Genomic DNA, 25402 nt, shown 5'->3' on the forward strand with positions numbered 1-25402 from the left:
TTGAATTCAAATGTATGACAACGTAAAAGTTGTAAGCGTACTTATATTACGTATAAACATCACACAATCTTGAAATACAGTACGCATGGGCTGATTTAGGTTTTAATAAAGGCTTACTAATTTTACACGTAGTCTAGTATTTAGAATATTATACTTGGCGTAATTTCATGAAAATGACAATATAAATAATACTAATTAACAATGTTACGAATACAATGGGGAATTTTTATTTTAATAAAAATTAATTTTATAAAATTATTAATACTCGAAGATTATTATTGTACTCGGTCAGTACGTCGTATTATACACCACATGCACCATTATTTTGAGTTTACGGACGTATGTATCTTTGATCCCAGCATTGTTGTAGTGAGGATCCGAAAAATAGAAATAGTATGCTACACGAAATTGATACAATAATAGTCACATGGAATGTCACGCTCCAGTTCATGGTGTCTGCAAATAAACTTCTAACCACCACTACATCAATTATATTTCCCATAGAGTAAAAAACATCACACATTGCTATTAGACTTCCCACATAACCTGAAATGTAATAATGATAAATTTAATGAAGTTCTTGTCAAAAGTGTTTAATGATTATAAAGACAGTAATATAATGTATTTTAACATGCACGAGTGTGTGTGTGTGAAATAAAAACCCATCAGAATACAGAAAAATAATAACAATTTTTGATTAGATACTTTTCTGTGACTTTAAAACGTATATTACAATATGTTATTACTTACCTACTTATAAATAATAATTACTATTAAAAACATGTATTGTGGACTGTGATAGGTTGATCTATATGTGAAAATCGAAAAAAAAGTATTAATCTAATATGGACGTGACTTACTATAGTTTAAAAAAAAATATCCTAAAACAAAATGGTGGTTAATAATTTACTATCTATATGACTTGTACAATTTTAAAATCGATTATGGTCAGATAGCTTTTCACGAAACTACAAGAAATGTAACTATATAGTTTTTATATAATATAGTTTGCGGTATATAATATTAACAGGTTGATTAATCAATCATACTTGTGGTTCATCCCTTTTTCTTCAATAATAGAGTTATTAAATGTCTGATTTTTGGAATTTTTAAATAAACTTCAAGACCATTTTTTAAAATTCTTGTGATTTTTTGTATTACTTATAACTTATAAGGATTGTTATGAGAAGTTACAAACTACTTTTTTTCAAATAACACGCCCCCCCCCCCCTTTCTACAATTCAATTGTAAATTATTTAGAGTACTTATAGTTTTTCTGAAAATGTTGATAGATTCAAAATTCAAACGAGTATTTTTGAGTTATTCAACTTTCAAAATCAGATTTTGAATAAGTCACCGCATTACTGAAGAAAAAAATAGATAGTGAGTATCCTTGACGAATCACTTCGTATAATATATCTAACATAGTAGAATATTAAATTCTCTAGAATAGTGCGAACATATAGGCATATCTATTTACTTATGTATAAATTCAATGAAATTACTTACCAGGACATAAGTCCATGGAATTTATTCGAATACTGCTTCGTTCAAAGCCCAATAATATCACAGACGTTCTCGTAAATGTTCTGACATACGCACCGTTACATCCAGCGACCATGGCGCCAAAGAGCATTATCGGTGATCCGATTAACACAATTCCGACGTACATCTTCCTGACCGTTGTCCTCGTAAACGTGTCAACGTTTGTCAACGACCCGGCTGAGATTCCTGCGATTATAGACGTTATCCAACCGACTATCCATGTCACAGAGACTGGTACGCCGTTTCTTATAGCATCGCCACCTAGGACATTGGCAGTATAAATCGGTAACCAGGTAGTGATGAAGCTGTATAAAAATCCGAGTCTAAAAAAATAGACGTGTATGAATAACAAGATAATATTATAATAATATAATATTAACACGCGATAGTATAGTGATATATTTTACGATAGTGTAATATGTGTGTACCATCATTCCAATATATAATAGATTACCTACGTTGTTGTTTTAAATGTGTATAACACACAAGTAACTCACGAACAAGCGAGGATTTGGGCATGTACCGTTTTTGCCATCGCTCTATTCCACAAATTTAAAAAAAAGTTCAATTACCATTTCCGCCAATATACCTACTGGCTTTGGTGAAATTACTGTAATATTTATATATTATTCCATAGTTTTGGGAGACATATTTTATTTTCATGTACTTACATACAGGTGTAATAAATTATTCAGTAGGTACATATTAGAATTTAATTTAATATGATTTTATGTTGAATGTTGTATTCAAAAAACATTATAACAATGTGATTATTTTTAAGGTTGTATCGTATGGTTGAAGTTTAAATCATCAAGTTTTAACTTATTTAAAATGGTTTATAATATGACAATATTTAATATTAAATATAAAATAATAACTAATACCTATAACACAAAAAAAAGCAAAAATAGGTATGTGATATATTATAATAATATTTTTTTTCTGTTTGTTTAACAAAGTTTCTATAAAAGTAATAATAAATACCTAATAAGTCATATCAACAAATTCAAGTTATAAAATAATACCTATATTCTATTATATGTGAACTGCAGTGCAGATTTTAAACAATCCGTGTTCAAGTTTATATAAAAGAAAAAAGGATTTATAATATTTTGATCATATATCAGGTACATTTTTGCGGAAATGGGTAGGTAATTGCAGGGAAAAGTACATAATAAATATTAAATTGATATTTATAGAAAAAAAAACTTTCTACAACTTTCTGGAGAATATCCGTTCTTAAGGACATTATTATAAATTATAATATACGGTGCATAGTATAGAACGCGAAACGAATATGCAAGGAGATTAAAACTATTTACCTCGATATATTCTATCGGAATTTTTTCGCAATTTAAAAAATCCAAATAGTCAATTTTCTACTTGAGAAATCGTCATAAATGATGAATCATAATACAATTATATAATATCAAATAGAAATACAGACGTCATGCTGTCTCCCGTACCCGAATGATGCGTTCAGCAGACTGATGAATGGCATGGATAGGATGATCGTGGTCCACGATGTGGATATGAACGACACGGACATTGGGATGCCGTTTAAGTCGGTGTCGTACGGTGTCAGATGCATCATGGTCGCCCACACGGCGACCCAGACGAATCCGATGACGGATAGCGCCAAGTAGCTGCCGTCGTGCGATACGTTAGGTATGACTATTCCACTGTACAAGTTCCCCATGGAGCCGCCGAACACTGTGCCGGAGAACATGAACGTCGTGTACAGGATCCTGTTCGTTATCGGTATGATTTTACCGGCCAACGTCCCGCCGCAAGAGCCGGTCGGCCCGAACGCACACCTGAACACAGTACGAAAACCGGTGATGGTCGTCATCATCGTAATAATTGGTATAACACAGTCACATCACACGCCGATACTGTGAAGTTCAAACAGTTCATTCGAGTAATCCCCGCAGTTAAAGATAATGATTTTATTTCGATGTCGATGCGCATAGTATGGGTCATGTCTATCTGTATAACCATATGATAACATGACCTATATATTATTCATAATATACGTTGTTTTTATCTGTTAAATAGGTAGTTATATCTATAACCATATTATATGACCTGTATATTGTCTAAACTAATATATAAAGCTGCGGAGTTTGTTTGTTTGAACGCGCTAATCTCAGGAACTACTGGTTCGAATTGAAAAATTATTTTTTTGTTGGATAGTCCATTCGCATCGAGATAGGCTATAGGCTATTTTACATCACGCTACGACCGATTAATAGAAGTGCTCAAACAGGGATTTTGAGATTTACGATGGAAATATTTGTTTATGAATGGTTGCTATTGGTTATAGGAGAAATAATTAATAGGAAATATAAATAGTATTTATTTATTATTGGTTGCTATTGGTTAATCGGGTAGATCGGGTTAGCATGCATCAAATCGAATTTTTCGCACATTGTCTACCAGGGTGGCTGAGTTGCATTTACTGTAACTTGCAGTTACACCAAAAAGGAGTTGAAAAATCACAATTTTTTTAAGAGTTGTCATTTTTTACGGGCCACGAAGTTCGTAGGATCATCTATATTATATATAAATGAATGTTTGTGTGCAGATCTCTGGGAAGAAGATAGGCTAATTTAAAAAGGGTTAAAATTTATTTTTTTTATTCATCGGACTTAAGTACGGTTAGGTTAGGTTAGGTTAGGATTATATATTAATTGATTTTATTAATCCACCGTATTATATCAAAATAAACTTGGTATAACTTTGATACTTTAGAGTTAAATCATACACTTACGTACTGGGTCCGCGATCTACCACAGGTAGATTTCCTACCTGCTAATATACTGCTGCGAATCAGAATTTTTATTACAGGAAACAGAAAAGTTAAGACACATTTTGAACACCATTCACCGAATATTAAATAACGAATCGAACAAAGTTTGAGTCATATAGATTTGGTACATTTAACGGGCAACGAAGTGCACAGGATCAGCTAGTTCATAATATACGTTATTTTTATCTGTTAAATATGTAGTTTATTTCTACGCAACCGTATGTTCTGATCAACTGACTTAGGTTGTTTTTTGTTTTGTTTCTTTTTTTTTTTTTATCGAGAACCACCTGGTTATATCTCAGGAATATAAGAAATTATTTTTAATTACTTTTTTTAAACGTTTCAAAATATAAAATTGTCTACGATTTATGTATGTATTAGCAAAATTAAAACATCCTTGTATTTCCTGGGATATTGCCAATCTTGTGCAAAAATAATCACCCTTTAATCTGTATATAATCGATTTAATAATGTTAGATATGTGGGTGGTTGTATTATCATATCAAGGGATTATTTAGATAGGCATAATGTAGACTTATGAGAGTTAATGGTTATAGGTTGGTGGTTAGATCAGATTATAAGTGAGATATATATTCCCTACTAGTCACTACACACATAATGTTTTCGGCCACATCAAAATTACTACTCTGCTGTTGTAGTAATATATTGTATACTGTTATTATTTTTCGGGGCAACCGATTTTACGGATTAAAGTCCCCATTTATTGCTTGCAGTTATTTAACCGTCGTAAATTTTATATTACAACTGCTTAGATAAATATATGTTATATTTTGGAGCACGCCGTATATTTCGAGAGTACGAGAACAGTGAACGTAAATAACTAAACACAATTAAAACTCATTCTATTGATATCATGTAATAATCAAAAATTATACAAATATTTGTCCATACCGTAGTATACAAGTTCAGGTAGGTACATAACAATAACACCGAATGTATGAAAATATAGCGTAATATATTTCATAAAGTCAGTGATTATAGAATTATACCATTAGATATTGGATACGATTTATATTTCATTTTGAAAACAATAATTGCTTATATAACGAAAGTTTCTAATTAATTTAGGATAATAGAATAATATAGTTACATAAAGTCATCCTTAAATTAATTAGGTGTAATGTTTAGGTTAATGTAACTAAACATAAAATGGTAAAATAATTGTTACTTAAACGTATAAAAGATCTCGGATTAAATTTCAAATGAAAACTTTTAAATTAAACTCCGAGGTTGTTTCTTTCAGACTTTGTATTTCGGATTTTTATGAATATTATATTTGTTCAGGTACTTTCTTGAAAAGTTTTTAATCACCTAATTTGAAACGGGGAAATTTACTTGTCCGCCCTGGTCTTCAACTATTTCTGTTGAGCTTTTCTTTCAAATACAGAAAATTTAACAATGGAATATTACATTTTAAGAGATTTTAGAACGTCTTTATATATGTTATTATCATAAACAATCAATTTTATAATACTATTATTTTTATAACAATATTAAACACATACTTAGTTCATAATATGCTCGATGTATCTTCGTCATTAGTTAAACCATATATCATACGAAAGTTAGCATAAAGATAATACCTACTACATATAATTTACAATATTAATTAAAACTATATAGTTTTAATAAAACAAGAAAAATAAACTAAATTGTCTAATCCATTGACTTAACTAAAAACGAAATAATTGACTTTTAGTTCAGTTAGATAAATATTACCATACACAATGCGCTCATATCAGGCTATAGTTAATAGATGTCGTTATTATTTAATAATAATTGCGTGGGTTACCATCATAATAATGGTAACTTGTGGCATAAATAACAAAAAAAAAAACCGCAAAGAATTCGTACTGTGATTGTCAAACGATGGTCCGTTTAAAAATTCAGAACAGTAGACAGTACTAGTAAAAATCTCGGAAAAAAATATAGGTCGAAACGTAAACGACATTGAACCAGATGTTTAAGATTAAGAATTTATAGAAGAAATAAAAATGTGTACCTAGTTTACGTTTGAAAAAATCCACTGATTTGCGTATATGTGAAAAGGATTGTTGTAAAAAGTTCAAATATACACGGAAAAAATAAAAATAAGTCGTCTAAAATAAATACTGCAGACATACTGCAGTATAATAACATAATAATATTATGTTCTTTTTGACTTGATCGAAATCGATTTTTTTTTGTTCCACTACGGTTGTATATTTTAAACACACAGGTATATATAATTGTGTATTATTACCTATAAGACTTTAACATTATTGGAATTAAATTATTTAATTAATTTATTCTTAATTTGGTTAGTACTTTGCGGGGTCAAAACTCAAAAGTAAAATATTCCTAATAGTTTCCAAAAGCGCAGGGAAAAACAAAATAAAAATTAAGGAAAAACAAGATATTTTACGCAAAATCGATATTCGAAAAAATCAATTTTGGTTTTAGCGTAAGTCTCAAACATATTACCATAGATACATGTAATTATCACTAAACATTTATAATAGCATTTTCTATATTTTCAAAATATTTTGATTTATTTTGAACTGTAAATGGACATTTTCGTTTTTAATGAACCAAATTTTGACAAAATGTAACAAATTTAAAATAATGTATTAATTAATTTGTAGTTAAATATTTAGAAAATGTTCAACTTTTTATAGCTATAGATTGAAAATTTAAAACAAGGTTCCACGTAAATAGGTAAATAAATTTCTTTATTCACAATAATATCATCAAATATACTTAGTAATATATCATAGGCTGACTGACCCTTATTCGCTCAGAATCATTTTTCGTAGGTATACTATGATATTATTGAATTCAAATTTAACACCATCTATTACCCACTAGTGAACCTACTGTACAGCAGAGCGACACCCATTTTCCCACCTTTTTTAAAATTGTTTTGTTGGCAAATAATATATTTAATAATTTTATATTCTCAGGAAAATTGCCTTTATTTGTAAGAATCGAAAGATAAAATTAAAAAAAAAACAATTTTAATAAAAAATACCTAATTGTATATAATTATAATAAGTAATATAATTTAAAAGATTTTTTCAACTTAATTTTGGACATATAAAATAAGTATTTAATTTAAATTCCAATATTGAAGTGTAAATAGTAACATCAAATTGTTTCAATAGGTATAATATAATAAAAATAAAACCAAATTGTTGGAAGGTTGTTTTATGTTTTATACACAAATGATCCTATTTTTAATATATATATTTTTTACGTTACCTAGTTTATTGTTATCTTTATCCATATCTACATTAGACTCTTAAAATGTAGGTATACATGAATATAATAGGTATGTAATATAATAAGTTGTAACCAACATGAATCTCAATTTTTACGAGTATTTCACATGCAATTACTTTAGATACCTACATATAGAAAAACAAGGTAGTTTTATTAAACTCAGTTTTCTCTCTTAGTTTTGATAAAACGAAACATAATATTATTAACTATTTTTTTGATTAAAAGTAATACCTTACACAAGTACATCATAATATATATTGAGTATAGGTAATATACATTATATGTGTTTAGAATTTGATAAAATTATTAATTATGAACAGCTGTTGATAGGGACTTGTCTCGCTCCACACATATTAGCTTAAGATAGTAAGTAAGAAATTATATTTTATTGCACATTATTGCGTGTATAAATTATTTTGAGTTTACAACAACTTTAAACTGTTAAATTAAAAAGCATAAATATAGTTTAATTATATCAAATTATTTTTTATTGCGACGACTATCTAATTTCTTACGTGAAGACTAGTATACAATTAATTGCCATGTTATTATAAATTATAATACAAATTCAATGAAAACTAATATTATTGTCAGTGAAATTATTATGAGTTAGAAATATTTACCGAAATTTAAAATACATACAAATGACTAAGAAAAAAATGTTGACCTATCATGTAAACTATTGATTTTTAGTTTGATAATTTTTTTTTTTATTTATTAACCCGCGACAACTTAGACCATTGGGTGGTTTTTAACTGTTGGGGAGGGTACTGTAGGTTTAAACACGTGTGTTCCTTAGTTTGGCAGACTCTTTAGTGGGTACCCGTAAGTATCTGCCATGCCCGGGTAGGTGATGGCGGCACTTCTCTCCGGACCCCGTGACTTGCCCGAAGAAATATGCCACCCGCAGTCGAGGTTTTGAACCGGCGTCGTTGCGCGTCGCAACCGATGCCTTAGTCTGCTCGGCCACTCCGTCCCCCTTGATAAGTTTTAATTCCGGATTGTTTTCAATTTTAGAAAATACAAATTTAAAACAAACTTAAGGTAGGTATGTCACAATTCTATATTGAGCAAAAAAACGTTAGGTTTTGGAAATTAGAAAAATATTTCTTGTTTACATTATCAAATAAATATTCAGGGAACTCGAGTCTTTTTATTGAAAATAAATTGGAAAAACAATAACGTCAAAAGATGCTTATGCCGTTATTATCTCACTATTTTTTAGTTAGCATATTTTTTTTTCATTATTGAGGTAACAGCAACTGAGAAATTTGACGAAATATATTGTCACGCAAAAAAGTATCATGTAACATAATAATTTTAAGTCAAACGAAATATTCACTTGAAATCTAGTAATAATAATACGACGAATCGGGATAGAGAATTACGAAAAAAACGAAATTTCTCGAAACAGCCATAATATAATAACTAATCCGGTGACTGCATGTCAAAAAGTATTCGAAATACAGTAACCAAACAATCAACTGTCGGAAAATGCAAGAGGATACGTCGTAGTGGAGGTGGTGGTGGTGGTGATGGTGGTGGTAGTGGTGGTGGTGGTGGTGAATGGTGATGATGGTGGTGGTTAAGTCGACCGTAAATACGATGTCGATATTACGGTGTTATATAAGAACGAATTTATACGGCATGGAAAATGTCACGTTGATAATAACATTATAACACGTTATGACATTGTTATACAATGCGAACACCTAATAATAAACTAAAAAAGGTGTCTGGGTGGGTGCCTCGGGATTGTGCGTGTCAGTTTTACCCAACAGAGCCGGCCGGGATATACATATTCGACCGAAAATAATTACGTTATTATATTATTATCATTGTTGTTGTTGTTGTTGTTCGTATTATAGGTAATAGAATACGTACTATTGCGTCAAGTTGAGACTTTTAGGCACCTCTGTAATGTAACTCGTTGCTGAATAGCATCGTAAAATCCTATTAAATTTGTATTTGCTCCATGCCTCAATTCCCTGTATCCAACGTTATGCAAATACGAATATTATTGTATAATGTGAATTTTTCGGTCCCGAGGTTCTATACTTTTACTCAGGATTTTTTTGGATTTCTCGATATGCACGTTTTTTTTTTTATCAACACGCCGTCGCGTCATATTCAACTTGGGCTAATTTTGGGGACCATATACTGTCGATTCGTTAGTTAACACGAACAGAAGACGCTCATTTTCTATTTTAGTTTCATTAGGTACCTAGTATATGAAATTATCTTCGGATATTACAGATAAGCAATATTATGTACAAAGATGTCTTCATCTTTCTTATCGATACATTATTTTCTCCCTACATAAAATCTAGTTCGTTGTTAATCCATTTCGTTCAAATTAATGGCTCTGACAATCAATTGCTTTTCGATTAAGTTAGTAATATCATTGATTATACATACTATAACACTATGTATAATCAATGGTAATATTATGTTGTGCAAAGTAATTGTTGAAGTGTCAACCAAAATGAGTTTGAAAAGGAAGAAATGTAAAATAAAAATTGTGTAAGCACAAAAATGTACAATTTTCTATCCAAATTTATTTAGGGTACCTGATAATGTGAAATAACCACTATGTACATACGGAGTTACGTTAGGTTACATTTATCATATTATATGTATTTATTACATTCATTATTTCAAAAAAAAAACACCAGCGTTTTTAAAAATATTTGTCTTTAATAATTTTAAATCGTTACAAAACAATGATCTTTATACAATTTTTATGATAAAATACATTTTTAATTTCATAATTTGATACCTATTCCATATTTATTCGGAGTATTTTAATATAAAAATTAAATTTTGGTCAAGGAGTTTTTTAGTTATAAGAATTTTAAGTTTTGATGCGTGGAGAGTATACCAACATATTGTTACCTCTATATTACCACTCCTCTCCACTCATCTATACTTAAAAATGTAATACTTACAACTCAAATACTACTCGTCCAAAATGCGATTTTTATATATTGAAGTTTTAGAACGGATACTTCAAACGTGAAACTTTTATTTATTTATTTTTTGTTTTAATGTTTTATGTGATATTATTAATTTTTAGAACATATTGATAGATATTTTGAGTTTGTAAAAAACTAAGAAATTCAAAATATATACTATATTACTTTTATTAGGCATTTAAATTTTGCCTTGGGGGCATGATAAGAACCTGCATGTGGCACTCCCTGCATAGTTGTCTTTGTCAACCAGATAAGAGTAACTAACCAATCTTACTAACACCAGTGCGAGAATGATTGGACACGACTAGAAGAAGAATTTGGCCCAAATGATAAAAATATACAATAATGCGTTTGTATTTACTTTAGATCACTCGAAGATTTTTCTTTTTAAACACTTCATAAGTGAAATAAAATATATTAATTATTATTAATAATTAATAAAAAATACTAATAAATTCTAATAACATGAATTATTTAATGTTGGAAATGCATTTCAATGGTAAAATAATATTATATGTTGACACGGCGTCATGGATAGGCATTTCATGGTCATGGCTGCCGTGGTTCCGTTCTTTCGGTAATATTGTATAAGTACAGGTTAGGTACTACAGGTTAGTACTATATGTATTTGAGAACATTTAAGTATGGTAAAGTTGGTTTGAACTCTACAACGATCAATAGTATAATGTTCCATAGTGAATATCACATTTTCATATTATCTTAAAATTAAATAATAATCGTTAGTTTTATTTTTCGTGGAAAAATATTGAAATTTGAATTACAGTTTGTTCATGAATAATTATTCATAAAAAAATATATGCATTTAGCGCTTAATTATTTATTGTAATGGATATTATATTTTTCAGAAAAAGTTACCTAACTAGATAACAACACGAATCTGTTTATTCCTTTGACTTCTCACATTATTAAATCAGTTCATAAAATGCGCAAACTTTAATAAACTGTTTTAAATAATTATAAACTTAAACATAATTAACTGATATAATATGATACAATACTCTGAATATTATATTGTATTAATTAATCAATGAATATTGATACAAATTATGCATTTCACATATAATAAAATGTTGATGAAAAAAATATATCAAGTTATTAAACATTTACGATAATTATTCAACAAATTATTTATTACTTTTAATTGACACTTATAAAAGTGCACACATGACAAAACATTATTTTAATCCATATTAAAAATTAAATTTTTTTGTAATAAAATAACAAGAAATTTAAAATTTACGAAAATATTACTAAAACGTAAACTGCACTTCGCACTTACAACAGACGTATGCCACGTATACTTATTGGTTAATATTTGTTTGTGTATTAATATTATTAATTATTATGATAAACATTAGAACTGTATTGGAGCAAAATAATTATTTATGTTTATACAACGACATATTTTATGAGATACAAATTGACGTGGCCTGTGACAGGCGTGGATGAAAAAAAGTCTCGACAGAAGCAATGCGCTTAGGTTGTTATCTAACAACTTTGTTGATGACATTTCAAGCTGTGAATAGTCATATTAAAATAAAATAATGAAATTAAACTTATACAAAACCAATATTATATCCCTCCTGAAAAAATATCTACGGCATCGACTCACCACCTTCCATCACCCACAATAATTATATGCTAATGAACACATCATATTGTAATCCTTAACATATGAATAGTGTGTTTATTACGTTCAGTGTAACTAAAATTAACAATTCCTCAGATCATGTAATGGACAGAATTTCACGTAAGTATCAAATTTATGGAATGAGCAAATAATTTCATACAATATTATACCTCTAGTGCTGAACAACGTACACAATATAAAAAAAATAATATTTTACAGTAACAAGACGTGAACCACAGGTTCTTAAATACTAAGGTGGGAATGTTAGTGAAAACAATGATTGTAATTAACTTCCAGTTAGCAAAAAATAAAAGACAATGGTAAGAAAGTTAGGTAAGTTAATAGTTAACAAACAATACATTTAAATTAAAAAGTTCTAAGTTAATGTGGAGAAAAATATAAACTTTTTTTTTTTTATTAGCCTTTAGTCATCAACTTTTATGGCTTAAAAATATCAACTTAATTCAGTTAAAAAATTAATTAGTTTTTTAATTACCACCTAGGTCATATACTGGCATACAGCAGTTATTGCTATTTAACTTTCACATTTTTTAATAAATAAATATATTATAAATATTCTAATATTCTCTCATGTTGCACACCCTCAGTATTGGTTTAGGCAAAAATTGTATTTCATAGTTTTAAATACAAAATTATAATACTCTTATAATAACATCGTGTCTATATTATACTAGCTGATCCTGCATAATGGCATTTCCCGAGACAAATTAGATAGTGCCAGTGGATTTACCCTGTCTTTATTTCCATTAAATAATGTAAGCTATATACATTTTTAACACAGTTATTAGGATGGTATTTGGACCAAATATAAAATAAAGATCTAAAATTATATCCAATCATAATAACTATTTTATTTTATGTAACCAATGGCAATCCTATACTTAAAAAAATTCTTCATTTTTCGTGAGTCAAAATATCCCTGTGTTAGTCCTTCTTAAAATTCAAAATTTAAAAATTGAATTTGGAGGTTCACATCCTCAGGTATAGAATTACTTATGTATCAAATTTCAGAGCCACGAGCGCCATAGACTTGGGTGCGGATCGCTTACACATACAAACATTGCCTTTTTTAATAAAATTAGGTAAATGCGAATTTAACTTATTAGTTAGGTATTGAATTAATTTTAAAATCAATTGGACATGTATAAAATCGATAGTCATGGTATTAGACATGTAGTTGATCAGTAAATTACCAAACTCGTTAGTTTGGGTTTCAATTTGGCGTTAACTTTTTGACTGGTTAATACCCCTCCCCCATTTTGCTTGTATACCATAATAACGTAGTCGGATATGTACATGCCGGCTTACGATAACATATGCTATGCGATGTCCCGCATAGAAAGGAACCCAAACCGATTAATTGACCTGAACTTACCCTTGCAGGAACCTGAGAAACGTAACGGCCACCCAACTCTCGTACTGGACGAACGCGACCGGTACCAGTGCCAACGTGGCGGCTGTGATGGCCACGCACCACATCATTATGGAGCGCTCGTAACCGTAGCTCGAGTATATGCCGCCCGGGAGAGTGGACACCAGTGTGCCGAAAAAGTACGCGCCCATCGTGGCAGCCTGTTCCCGGATCGTCCAGTCCAGCCGCCTGGCCACCACGGTCGTGGAGTTCCGGCCCACGTCCAGCACGGCGCCCGGGCACGGCGGTAGGTCGGCTGGACCCGCCGCCAGCGGTACGTTCATCATCACCATCATCGAGTACGTGAAATGCACCCGGACGGTCAGCAGGTACGAGTACGCCAAGAACACCATCGTCAGCCAACCGTTGGTCGCGCACCTCCTCCGACGCTGCCGCAGCGTGTACGACCCGACCACGCTGATGTTGTTGATGTCGTCGTTGTCGTTATCGTTGTTGTTGCTGTTGCCGTGTGGTTGTTTCAACGTCATCTTCGGCATCGGCATTGTAATATGAATTATATAATTCTAATTGTTATCACAGCGAACGGGTTGTCATAGGGTGTGCGGTGGATCGTCGTTGTCGCACAATGTCGAATGCTAAATAAATCAATATATCAACAACAAAATCGCTACAAAGTAATTGAAAGTATGACACATTATATTGTTATTTATCTTGTATGGATGTACTGGTCAACGGGACGTTGTTTTCACGTGCGTTGTTGTCTCTGACGGAGGGGCCGAGAACTTAAGGTAATATAAAAGAACGTATTTGTTGTATACTATAGTTTGTTAGTTAGTTAGTTAGACGGTGACGATGGACATGGGTTCGACGTCCTCAAGAAATTATGTATAAACAAGTTCAACCACACATTAAGATAATAAAATATAATACTGTGTACTTATTAAAACGTAGGTAACCATTTAAATTATTATAAATGTAATAGTGTGCATTAGGTAATACACTTATATAATATAATACATTGTATTAATTAAAAAATAAATAACCAAGACCATTTTGAAAAGCTACTAGTATACTAGCTATGGGGGGGGGGGGGGAGAGAGGGGGACGATATTTATATTAAATATATCACATTACAACCATACTTTTGATACTAGTATTTTCGGAATCCCTAAAAACTGAATAATAGTTATCACGTTTTCAAACATTACTATACGATACTCAATTTGTTTTAATTGTATTTACTTCGGTATTGCAATCATAGTTATAATTTATTATAATAAATTAATTACTGAACAATGAACTCTAATATTGTGGTTTAGTCATCAGTCAAGAAGTACTTTTGTTATTAGTAATTTTAATCAAAAAGGTCAGCAATTAAGTTGGTGCACTAACCACTTAATGCTTGAATATTTTATTTTTAAAAATAAAAGTTTACGCAATGTTTAGCAATTATTTACTAATTTACTTGTAAGTACGTTGCATATACATACTTTATTAATGAGATACAAAAATGAATTTCATAAACTCGTGGTTGGTAAAGTTAATATTATATAACTGTAGACCGTAGTGGTAAATATATTATGGCAGATGCAATTATAAAATAATCGATAAAAAAATAGTACCCCCGACATCCCATTGGTATCACCTAAGTACTGCAGTCTAATATATTGTATAGGGTCGTGGGTTTCAATATTTTTACAATAAATCGATATTAATAAAAATACTTTTAAAATGAAATCCACCGATGTTATAGTTTTTATATGTTTGTTGTCTTTTTTCGACATTTTATTGTTCCCGGACGGTTTAAGTGTCAGCTAAAAAAGTACCACTCATAACGTAGACCAAATATCTATATTGTATTATAGATTTCGTTTTTCCAAACACCTATTTTTTACTTCCTTTCAAATAAACGGTACCTACAGTTTTCTTTTAAATCAATATCGGCCTCTTTTCACAAATGTCTACACCTGGGCAATATTGTTGATTTTTTTTTTTTAAGTCACGCGGAGAGTTGACATCGTTATAAAGATGCAATTTTTTTTTATTGTACTACAGTTATTTGAAATTTATATTTATATTTCATATAAAACTACAACATTTTTCTCAGTTATAGATTATAGGTTATTGGTATTTATTATTTATAAATGAAATAAAATAAATATTAAATATATACATTTTAAGTGTTCAGAAATGTAGAATATGCTAAAAAACTTACTTGACTGTTGATCAGGCCTAATGTATAATAATAATATTATACACGATAACACCGATGTTAAAATTAATTAGCATTTGTATAATTATTAGGTAAGTGTATATGCATATTTATTTCGTCTATCTGTTCTACTCATGACTAAAATAGTATTATACATAATTTAAATTTTAAAGTAGGTACCTACCAAATTATAGTTATGTTTACTTTATATGAGCATCTACACCTATGACATTCAATGTAACTATTTATTATATATTACACTAAACATTTTTTAGCTCCGAAACATTGATAAAATATACAGTATTTATTAATAAAGATAACTAAAAACCGTATTGGTATAAATAGTCTAATTTTCTACTTATTAAATTAATTTTGTTATTACCTAGTGTAAAAGTTTTATAATTAATTTTCATTTAAAAATATTTTAAATTAAAAGAACGGAAGAAGAAACCAACTTAAACATTTTAGTATTTATCTTCCATAACGCAATTTTTTAGATTTAACATTGAATAAGTTTTTACGTATTTCATACTCACATAGTCACATATGATAGTCATGTATTTATTAATAAAAAACTTTCAAATTTTAAAACTTTGACAATATATTTCTATTTTGTTGTAGTAAATAGTTCTAAAACAATAATTTATGAAATATTATTAAAAAACAACGTTTCTTGTTGTATATACAACTTAAATAACATCTTAAGCTTACGAGGAACACTACATTTACCAGACAATTTATTACCTAGTATTCTGGTAAATGTAATTAATTCAAATTAGTGTACATAATTAAATTGTTATCTGTTGTTTACAAATTTAATTCAGCTCAAAAATCAAATTGTTTCAGATAAAAATTAGATAAGTTCAAAATTTGACCATATTTTGTGATTTTGTCTAATACATTTTATAAATAATGATTAAGCATTTATTATATCCATCTTACACACGTACGACATGGCAAATTTTTGTTCACTAGTTTTAATAGTGCGCTGTTAATTTTGATATTAATATCTAGTATAGAAATAGATAGTACAGGAAGTTAGTGGTTATACAATGATATTTATTTATTTTTTTATCCTGTAAACAACATTTCTACCAGAAGCAGCGCTACGATTTCAACATATAGTATCTTATCTTTTAGAAAAATTGGATCAAGATGGTACTTTAGAGAGGTAGAGAGGTACACGCATGCATCAAACTGCCGAGCGTATGGCTTTGAATAAATAAACAATGTCTTAAAATCAAATGTATGTGTGAGTTTAAAAAACTACTCAATTGAATCTTACAAAAATTTCAGAGATTGTTTTTAGATATGTCAGAAAAGTTTAGAGAGTAAGTAGTTTAAATCACGTAAAAAATATACCAAGTGCTAAATCCACTTCGCGACTTGCGGTTGCCCATATAGGTCGAATTATTTCACAAAGCTAAGTACCTCAACTGACGCCGATTTGTCAGTGAACTGAGGTGCGCTCAAACTGAGATACATCTATACAATTATAGCGTATAATATAGTATATAGGATTTTTCACAAAAAAAAATCTATACACGGAAAAACCCGGGATGTTCAGCTAGCCATATATATTTTTCATAATTAAAAAAACAATTATTTTATGAAGGATATAGCGTTTGTGCTTAAAATAATAGGTAGGTATCACAGATTAAAGAAACTCTAAGTTATTAAATATATAAATACACGATATACTACTGTAGGACGCCTCCGGATTTTTAGAAAACACTTAAAGGGTGCTGTGAGTCAAAAAAAGTTGACTTAATGTATCATATATTTAATATTATAATGAATTATGCATTGATAAATTATATTTTAGAAATATTCTATTAAGTTTTTACGGCCTTAATCATGACGCAGCCAAGGTTAATAACTCCTTTATATCCGTTATAAAGAAAATATGAACATTTGCGTACCAGTATTTAATAAATAGCTTGGACTTAATAGCTCCATATCTGCTGCTACCCAAATATGCAGGCAACTTAATATCGATATTTGTTATTTTAACAATATATATTTATTTCAATAATTTATAAATAATATACTTGATGTAAATATAAAATATGAATGAAAGAAATTAATCATTGTAAATGGTTTTGATACAATTTTCGTTTATTAAACATTTTTAATTTTTTTTTGTAAATTTAGTATGCAACAACATTATATTTAATTTTCCACGTAACCTAACCTTTATATACTCCCAACAAACGCATTATACTTAAAGCGGAGTTGCAAACATGTTATAATATTATTATTTATTATATTTAATATAATATCATTGTAAGTAATTATTTGTTTGCTCAAAAAAATATATTTATAAAGATAATAGATATATATTATATACCTACATATAGGCTACAGCCACAGGTCAGGTATATATTTTATATATATATAAATATATGAATTATATGATACTCGGATAATTTATAACTCAAAATTATGTGGCATTTAAATTCTATCATATGAATATTTTATGGTGACTGCCATAAGAAAAAGTTTTTTCCACAGAAAAAATATTTGTCTGGTTCATTTCAATGCAAATTTAAAGCTTTAGGTATACAATTAATTAATTGGTACAATCATTATTTTATGATTTAATATTGATTTATATATTATGTGATAGAAATAACAGTCTTATAGAAACAGTGGAAGTATGTTTTATTAATCATAATATTACGGGTTTTTTTTAATTGTATATATGAATAAAAATTTATAAAATGTATTCATAACCCTTGAGTTTTAAATTAACAAAATACGAAGATTCATTGTAATTAATACTACTTATGTTTATTCAAATTTTAATATCATTTTTAATATAATAACATAATTGGTTAAATTGAATATATATATATATGTTTTATAAAAGAACAATAAATAAAATACGTGGTATTGTGCATTTAAAATAATAAAGTGTAAGTCTCGAATACTAATGCTTATGGTATAGATTTTATGAAGTAGGCAAGTTGAGTTAAAGTAAACTCTATGACAAACTACCAGATGTCATAAAATGTAAAAGCATAATGTGTTATATAGTTAATGGATTTAAAAACGTTGTATTGTGTTGACATTATAATTTATAACATTAATAGTTACTATGTAATTTATCAGAACAAATGAAATGTTATGAAAAATAAGTTCAATATTTCTAGAAATAAATTTGTCATTCAACTAAAATAATAACTAGTTTTTATTTATTATTTAGACGTAGTTTATGTATACTTTAATCAATCTAAATAATTCGATAAAAATATATTTTATTTAAATATTTAATCAAAGATATTAATATTATATAAGAAACATTTAGTATCTTATAAATGAATCGTTACATTATATAATAATTGTAAAACATACTTAATAAACAGTACCTATTTAAGTACCTACTTAGGGGCATACAAATAGGGTTTTTAAACAATTATCAATAGTGTTAAAACAGGGGTTCATGAAACTTAAGATAATGTGAATAATATATTTAACTAATAACAATATATATTTTGACATTTTGTAAATTGCTTATAGTTTGGTACCAGAGACAAAATCAAATTCAAAATATTGACAGTGGAAAATTATATTTAATTACTTATATTATATAAGACATTAAATCAATAACTTATTACCCAACCACACAATGTGAAACACTTGGAGCGACTGTGTAATCATTTAACAGTTATGATGTAGCTGTAAATATATTTTTTAATGGTGTAAGATAATAATTTGGCGTAAGCATCCATCACCGGCATACATTAATAATAAAAAACTGAATTAAAAAAAAAAAATTGTCAATACTTTTAAAGTTTTTCAATCAAATATACAAAACAATACCAGATTGTATATATTATATACTAAAATATACATACCAATAGTTAAAAGTATGAATAACTTATAGTGAATCAATTCATATAATACTCCATGATATAATATAATATTGTATACAATTACAATATATTATATTATATATATTACCATGGCTTATACCTTAATAATATGCTACACTCGTTATATTTACAACGGTCACCTCTAAATTATTAATAATATAATTTATACAACAAAGTAGTTATAACGGTATTTTAATTTATTAAATTGCTTAACATATTTTAAGTTATATCTAAATCAGTTTACGATATTAACTAGGTATGTATTGTGGTAAATAAAACAATTGTGAGAAGTCTAAAAATAAGAATAGGTACCTACTAATAATAGAGCCAGATGTAAATAAGTACCTACACAACCAAAGGCGCAATTAGAGTTAAAATTCTAGTGGTGGGGGGGGGGGGGGGGCTACAACAGGCTGTAGCCTACAGCCCAACCAACAAAACTATTTCCTAACCATATCATGTACAGAGTACCACAAGATAAAGGAATACTTTCAATGTTCTAGATTTATTTTTATTTTTACATATTCCATTGGTAAAATACTTCGTTAACAAGTGTTTAGTTTATGAAATTATCTGAAATACATTAAAAACAGTTTGCAAATAAAATAAACTAACAAAAATTTAAAAATTATCAACAGTTTGTACACCTTTATGATGGTAATTTTCAAAGTTATTAATAGGCACTTCCGCTTTTAAAACATTGTACTAAACAAACTACAAACAATTTATCCTGAAACCATAAATAAAGTTCATTTCAAAAAAACGCACTTATAGAAATCGATTATATAAGTAATTAAAAAATAGAGCCGTTTTTCAAGAAGTTATGTTTCTTAGTAGGTATCTACTGTTTTTATTTTTTCATTGAATCTTGGGTACCTAGTATACATACCAATATTATAATAAAAAAAACTACATAAAGAAATATTATGATTTTTATACCTGCCTTTATTTTTGTACTTAATTTCTTAGTAATTTCATTACTTATAAGCTATATTATGTTAAAAGTTTATAAACTATAACGATGCCATATCTAATCAAAAAAAAAAAAAAAAAAAAATAACGACAAAACTTAAATGTTGATTGGTATCTACAAACCGGGGAGACAATTTTAAATAATTCAAAATTGTTAATACGGTTATAATAATACTATGACATTTAATTTCGTAAAATATTAAAATATGCAATACAAATCATATAGGTATACTATTTAAGGTAAGTAGATTAACGATGCCTCGTTGTATGATTTTCTTATTTTGTTGTAATTAAAAAGTTAAATTAAAAAAGTTCAAATTTTAACAAAATGTATTAAATTGAAAAATGAATTTGTAGTTAGAAATTTATAAAATGTTAATTATGTATAGCTAGGGATTGAAAATGTAAAACAAAGTTCCACATAATTAGTTAATTCTGTAACCAAAAAATATAAAATATACATAAATACAGTTTTTCTTATAGTTATTTTAAGTTCAAATTTTGATGAAATTATATATTAAATAACCAAAAATAACGATTTTAGTTATTTTTTTTGTAATTTTATAATATTAATTAAACTTCACGGTTGTCCGGCTACCGTATAAATGACAAGTAATATCAATATAAATATAATATAAAATATCCTAGACTGATAACCCGTCTTCGCTCAGAATCGTTTTTCGTTTACAGTGATATAATATCATTGAATTGAAATTTACAGTGACCTCCTTGTAACCTACTGTATAGCAAAGCATCCATGTACCCGGTTTTCTTTCTATAAATATCAGTAAAATTTAATGCGGTGGGTCATAAAACTTGAACATTTAATACGTCAAGGTTCCTCATACGTTGTTATATAGTATCAGTTCATAAAAGCTACAAAAGCAAATTATTAAAGATAATATATACATTTGGACTAATATTTGAATTCTGATATTTGAATAAAAAATAACGATTTTATTTATTTTGTTGTAATTCAAAAATATTATGTTAGTACTTGAAACTTTTTAAGTGTATACTACTAGGTAATTATATTTATATACACAATGACATTTCCAAATGCTATGTTTTTGAAAAAGTTAATTTTACCTACTGTATTATTATTTACTATAATAGTAAAATTAATTATACTTTGATAGCAATTATATCATCAAATATACTTAGTAATATAATATGCTGTGATGCTGATAGTCTTCACACAGAATCGTGTTTCGTGTGCAATGATATTGAGTTTCTAAAATGTAAGTGTTAAGGCAACATCGATTCACAATCGATCTTTAATGGTAGTTTCGAAACTCCTAACATGGGCAATATTCAGAGTACATTCTAAGTATGAATGGAAAATCGAATCACAGTCAAACCATAATTATTGTTTAACGATAGTGATAAAAGCTTTAATGATATAAATGTATATAGAGTAACCCATTCAATAACCCAAAACCGTTATTGTGACACTCAAAAGTGTGATTCAATTTTAATCTCAATTCCTCGCATTATTAATATTGTAAACGCAGATGGGGTTCTCTTATAGATATTATCCATGATACCTACCAAATAAAATAATGTATTGAATCAATACGAACCAATGAAATTTAGGATTTAAATAGATAGGAATTTCGAGCACCGAACCCTGTCAGCTGACATGTCTCCACAATCACATAGTAACACGCATACGGTCGTGGCTATCGAGTCCAGACAAAACGGAAGTACAAAGATTTATTTATGTAATTATATACGCAGTAATAAGTAATAACAGGTTGGAATGGCGATGAACCATAAAATATATTATTATTATACAAACCAGTTACCACCAAACCAAAAGATCCCAGAACAAAAGGGGACAATAACGTGGCCCACGTCGTTACAGTTTTTTGTGTGTCGGACACAATAATATTATGTAAACATCGGTCACACTACCCCGCAGTATCCATGAAAGAAGTCGAAATACCACACATACATTATAGTCATACATTTATTCATAAACATTATAAATTTAATTTTCGTATGTGCCTATATTTAAACCTATATTCAACTATATTACTAATTACATTTCATATTTGTATACATACCTTAGTGATTAGTAATTTATAATTGTAAATTAGTGTTAAATATGCAACAAATGACAGAAGACACGATACGGAAAATATTCTATTTTTTAGCCTTTAAGTATTATACTTAATTTTAATATTATGATATAACTTTGATTTATAACTTACCATACTAAATAATGTCTCAAGAGTCAACACATAAAAAAAAAAAATATGTACAGATCTATTCACAAATAGATTTTATAGTTACTATAAATTTTATTAAATTTGTTTTTTGTTTCGTATCCATGCATAACGTGTCATAATGCATTTTAATTTGTTATGGTTACTCATTATAAATATTATCATTACGTTAATCAATTCAAATAATTTGAGAGTAAATTTATATTTAATTGTTTTATTTAAGTTTGGTAATACTAAATGGCATACATTATTAACATTTAATAATAAAATACCACAACAAATACATCTTAAAACTTAGAATCCTATTTGTGTATAGGAATATTATGAAATTCTTAGGGGTTTGTAATTGAGAGAGAGTGCAAGTAGATACATTACCACTACTTCTATAAAGTTCTGACGACGTATAAACATTGTATTTCTAAAAATTGTCTTTAAAAGGTACGTCAGGTACCCTCAAACCTTCAAATTGAATTAAAATAATTTCCTTCGTTAAAAATAAATAACTATTTTCAGTTGTATAAAGTTATTTTATTAATTAATATGTTTCAGTTTGATTAAACATATCATTATAGTAATATTAGTATTTTGCTCAAATTCTTCTATCATCAATGATCACTTATACATTATGTTATAGAGTATAACCCCCGTGGAATTTTTGATGCCTGTAGAAACATCAGTAAAAATACTGAAAACTAGCATTTACTGACAACTCGCTCAGTGACAGTAAGTCTCTCCACTAGCGGTCGAGATTCTAAGCAGCTGCAACCACTTACCCCACGTCAATCTTCGGGATATTAAGTCTTGCCATCAGTGGCCGAGCTACCGGACACTTGCGGTTGCATATCCGCCGACGTTAATCAGGTGCTAAATCTTGCCACCAACGACTGTGTCGGCGTGTGCTCACGGTTGCCTACTCATCGACGAGCTCCGGATCATAAGTCTCGCCTCCTGCGGTATCCGAGCCACCGTGTTTTCGTGGTTGCTCATCTAATGAAGATATCCAGGTGTTAAGTCTTGCAACCTGTAGTGACTGAACATTCTGTAGGTAACAAATCAAATTTGTTTAACCGAAAAACGATCTTTTCACAGCGGCCACGAATTGTCGCACCCGAAGCGCCTGTTTAGGGTTTCGTCTCCGGGTCACAACCTATTCAATCGCAACCATTTGTATTAGCGGGCACGGTGAATACGACGGTTTCATCCAAATATTGTAACGCAAAATATCATCTCCCATGATGTTTAGTAACAAACGGAACAGGCTCAGGGCTGACACGGCTACGGCGGTGGAGTGCTGCAGGTGCTGTCCGCGGTAAGCCGGTCGCTGTCTGTGGGGTCTCAGGATAAGGTGACACTCAAAAAAATTACACAACACAACTTGAGAGTAAAAAGTCCGCGAGGGACGTTATTATTTATTCGGGTGTAATAAGAATACTGGTATACTACCGACGGTGGTAGTATGATAATACAAGTATTGTGTGTCGAGTATTTCGTATATTATAATATGCATCGACGTTGTGGTCGAGAGCTTAACTTCGGTGAAGTTCGGACGAGAACTGGTGTATCCAACGTGGTATGGCCGTTGGCGGTGAGATGTCGTTAAGACGGTCGGCGAACGAGAGAGTTGCCGCCCGCGGCCGGTACTCGCTTTGCGCGACTTGCCTTCCCGTCCCGCCCTGTGCCTTTGCGGTGCGGTGGGAGAGAGTCGACGGTGTCGCTCTGTCGTAGCCCGTGGTTGACAAAAGTGCAGACCGGTCGCTGCGGTACCTGTAATTTGTACCATTTGTTGGTGCTGCGTACCGTGTCAGGACCATCACCCGTCGCTAATCACCTGATTAGGCCTCATTGGCCGGGATAGATCCCGCGCCGTATAGATAATGTATATAATATACTTAAAGATGTTTTTATATTGACTGATTTTACGGATATACAGTATATTATCTAATTTTAAATGTCACCAATACTTGTTAAGGGGCCTGGCTGCTGCCGTCAATTTTAGCTGAAAAGACCCAAAGTATTGACAAAATTAAAGTTAATTAACGTTGTCCGATTTTGATTTTAAAAAAAAATTTGAACTTACCAGAAAATTGTCTATAGTTCCTACGAAGTACGATCTACAGATATTTTTCTGCTGAAGTCAAATATTTTTTCATAATCAAAATCAGACAACATTAACTAACTTTGATTTTGTAAAAACAAATGTATGTTTTTGTAAAATTCGTGTAGTGAAATTTATATGGTTATCGAGTTACTGACATGTGCATGCGCGTACAAGAGAGGATACCTGCATTTAATTTCACTTACACTAATTATCATTTACAATTAAAACATAGATCCCGCGCGGCTATGACAAGATTAGAAATTGCCTAAATGTTGCCCCTTAAATCATGACCGTAGCGAGGCCCCTTAAGCCTGGACCACGCAAGTACCTACGCAACCATAGTAAAACGTGAT

General features: G+C 29.5%; 1 protein-coding gene across 1 annotated transcript; it reads right to left on the reverse strand.

The window, feature by feature from the left end:
* Positions 1-331: 331 nt before the first annotated feature.
* LOC132943626 (sialin-like) lies at positions 332-24794 on the reverse strand. The gene is made up of 7 exons (XM_061012655.1): positions 24780-24794; positions 23866-23990; positions 22937-22991; positions 13662-14185; positions 3012-3362; positions 1510-1868; positions 332-546 (listed from the first exon to the last, which is right to left on the reverse strand). The coding sequence occupies exons 1-7, from the start codon at positions 24792-24794 to the stop codon at positions 332-334; spliced, it is 1644 nt and encodes a 547-aa protein (XP_060868638.1).
* Positions 24795-25402: the final 608 nt, after the last annotated feature.

This window comes from Metopolophium dirhodum, chromosome 4, assembly GCF_019925205.1.
Source record: "Metopolophium dirhodum isolate CAU chromosome 4, ASM1992520v1, whole genome shotgun sequence".
In the NCBI taxonomy this organism is placed as follows: Eukaryota; Metazoa; Arthropoda; class Insecta; order Hemiptera; family Aphididae; genus Metopolophium; species Metopolophium dirhodum.

What these genes read in the sequence shown, in the direction of transcription:
- LOC132943626 (XM_061012655.1), bottom strand. An exon ending in GATCCGGAGCTCGTCGATGA is followed by an intron (nt 22,992 to 23,865) that starts GTAGGCAACCGT and finishes ATTTGTGAATAG; the next exon opens with ATCTGTACATATTTTTTTTT. An exon ending in TTCCATGGACTTATGTCCTG is followed by an intron (nt 547 to 1,509) that starts GTAAGTAATTTC and finishes ATTACATTTCAG; the next exon opens with GTTATGTGGGAAGTCTAATA.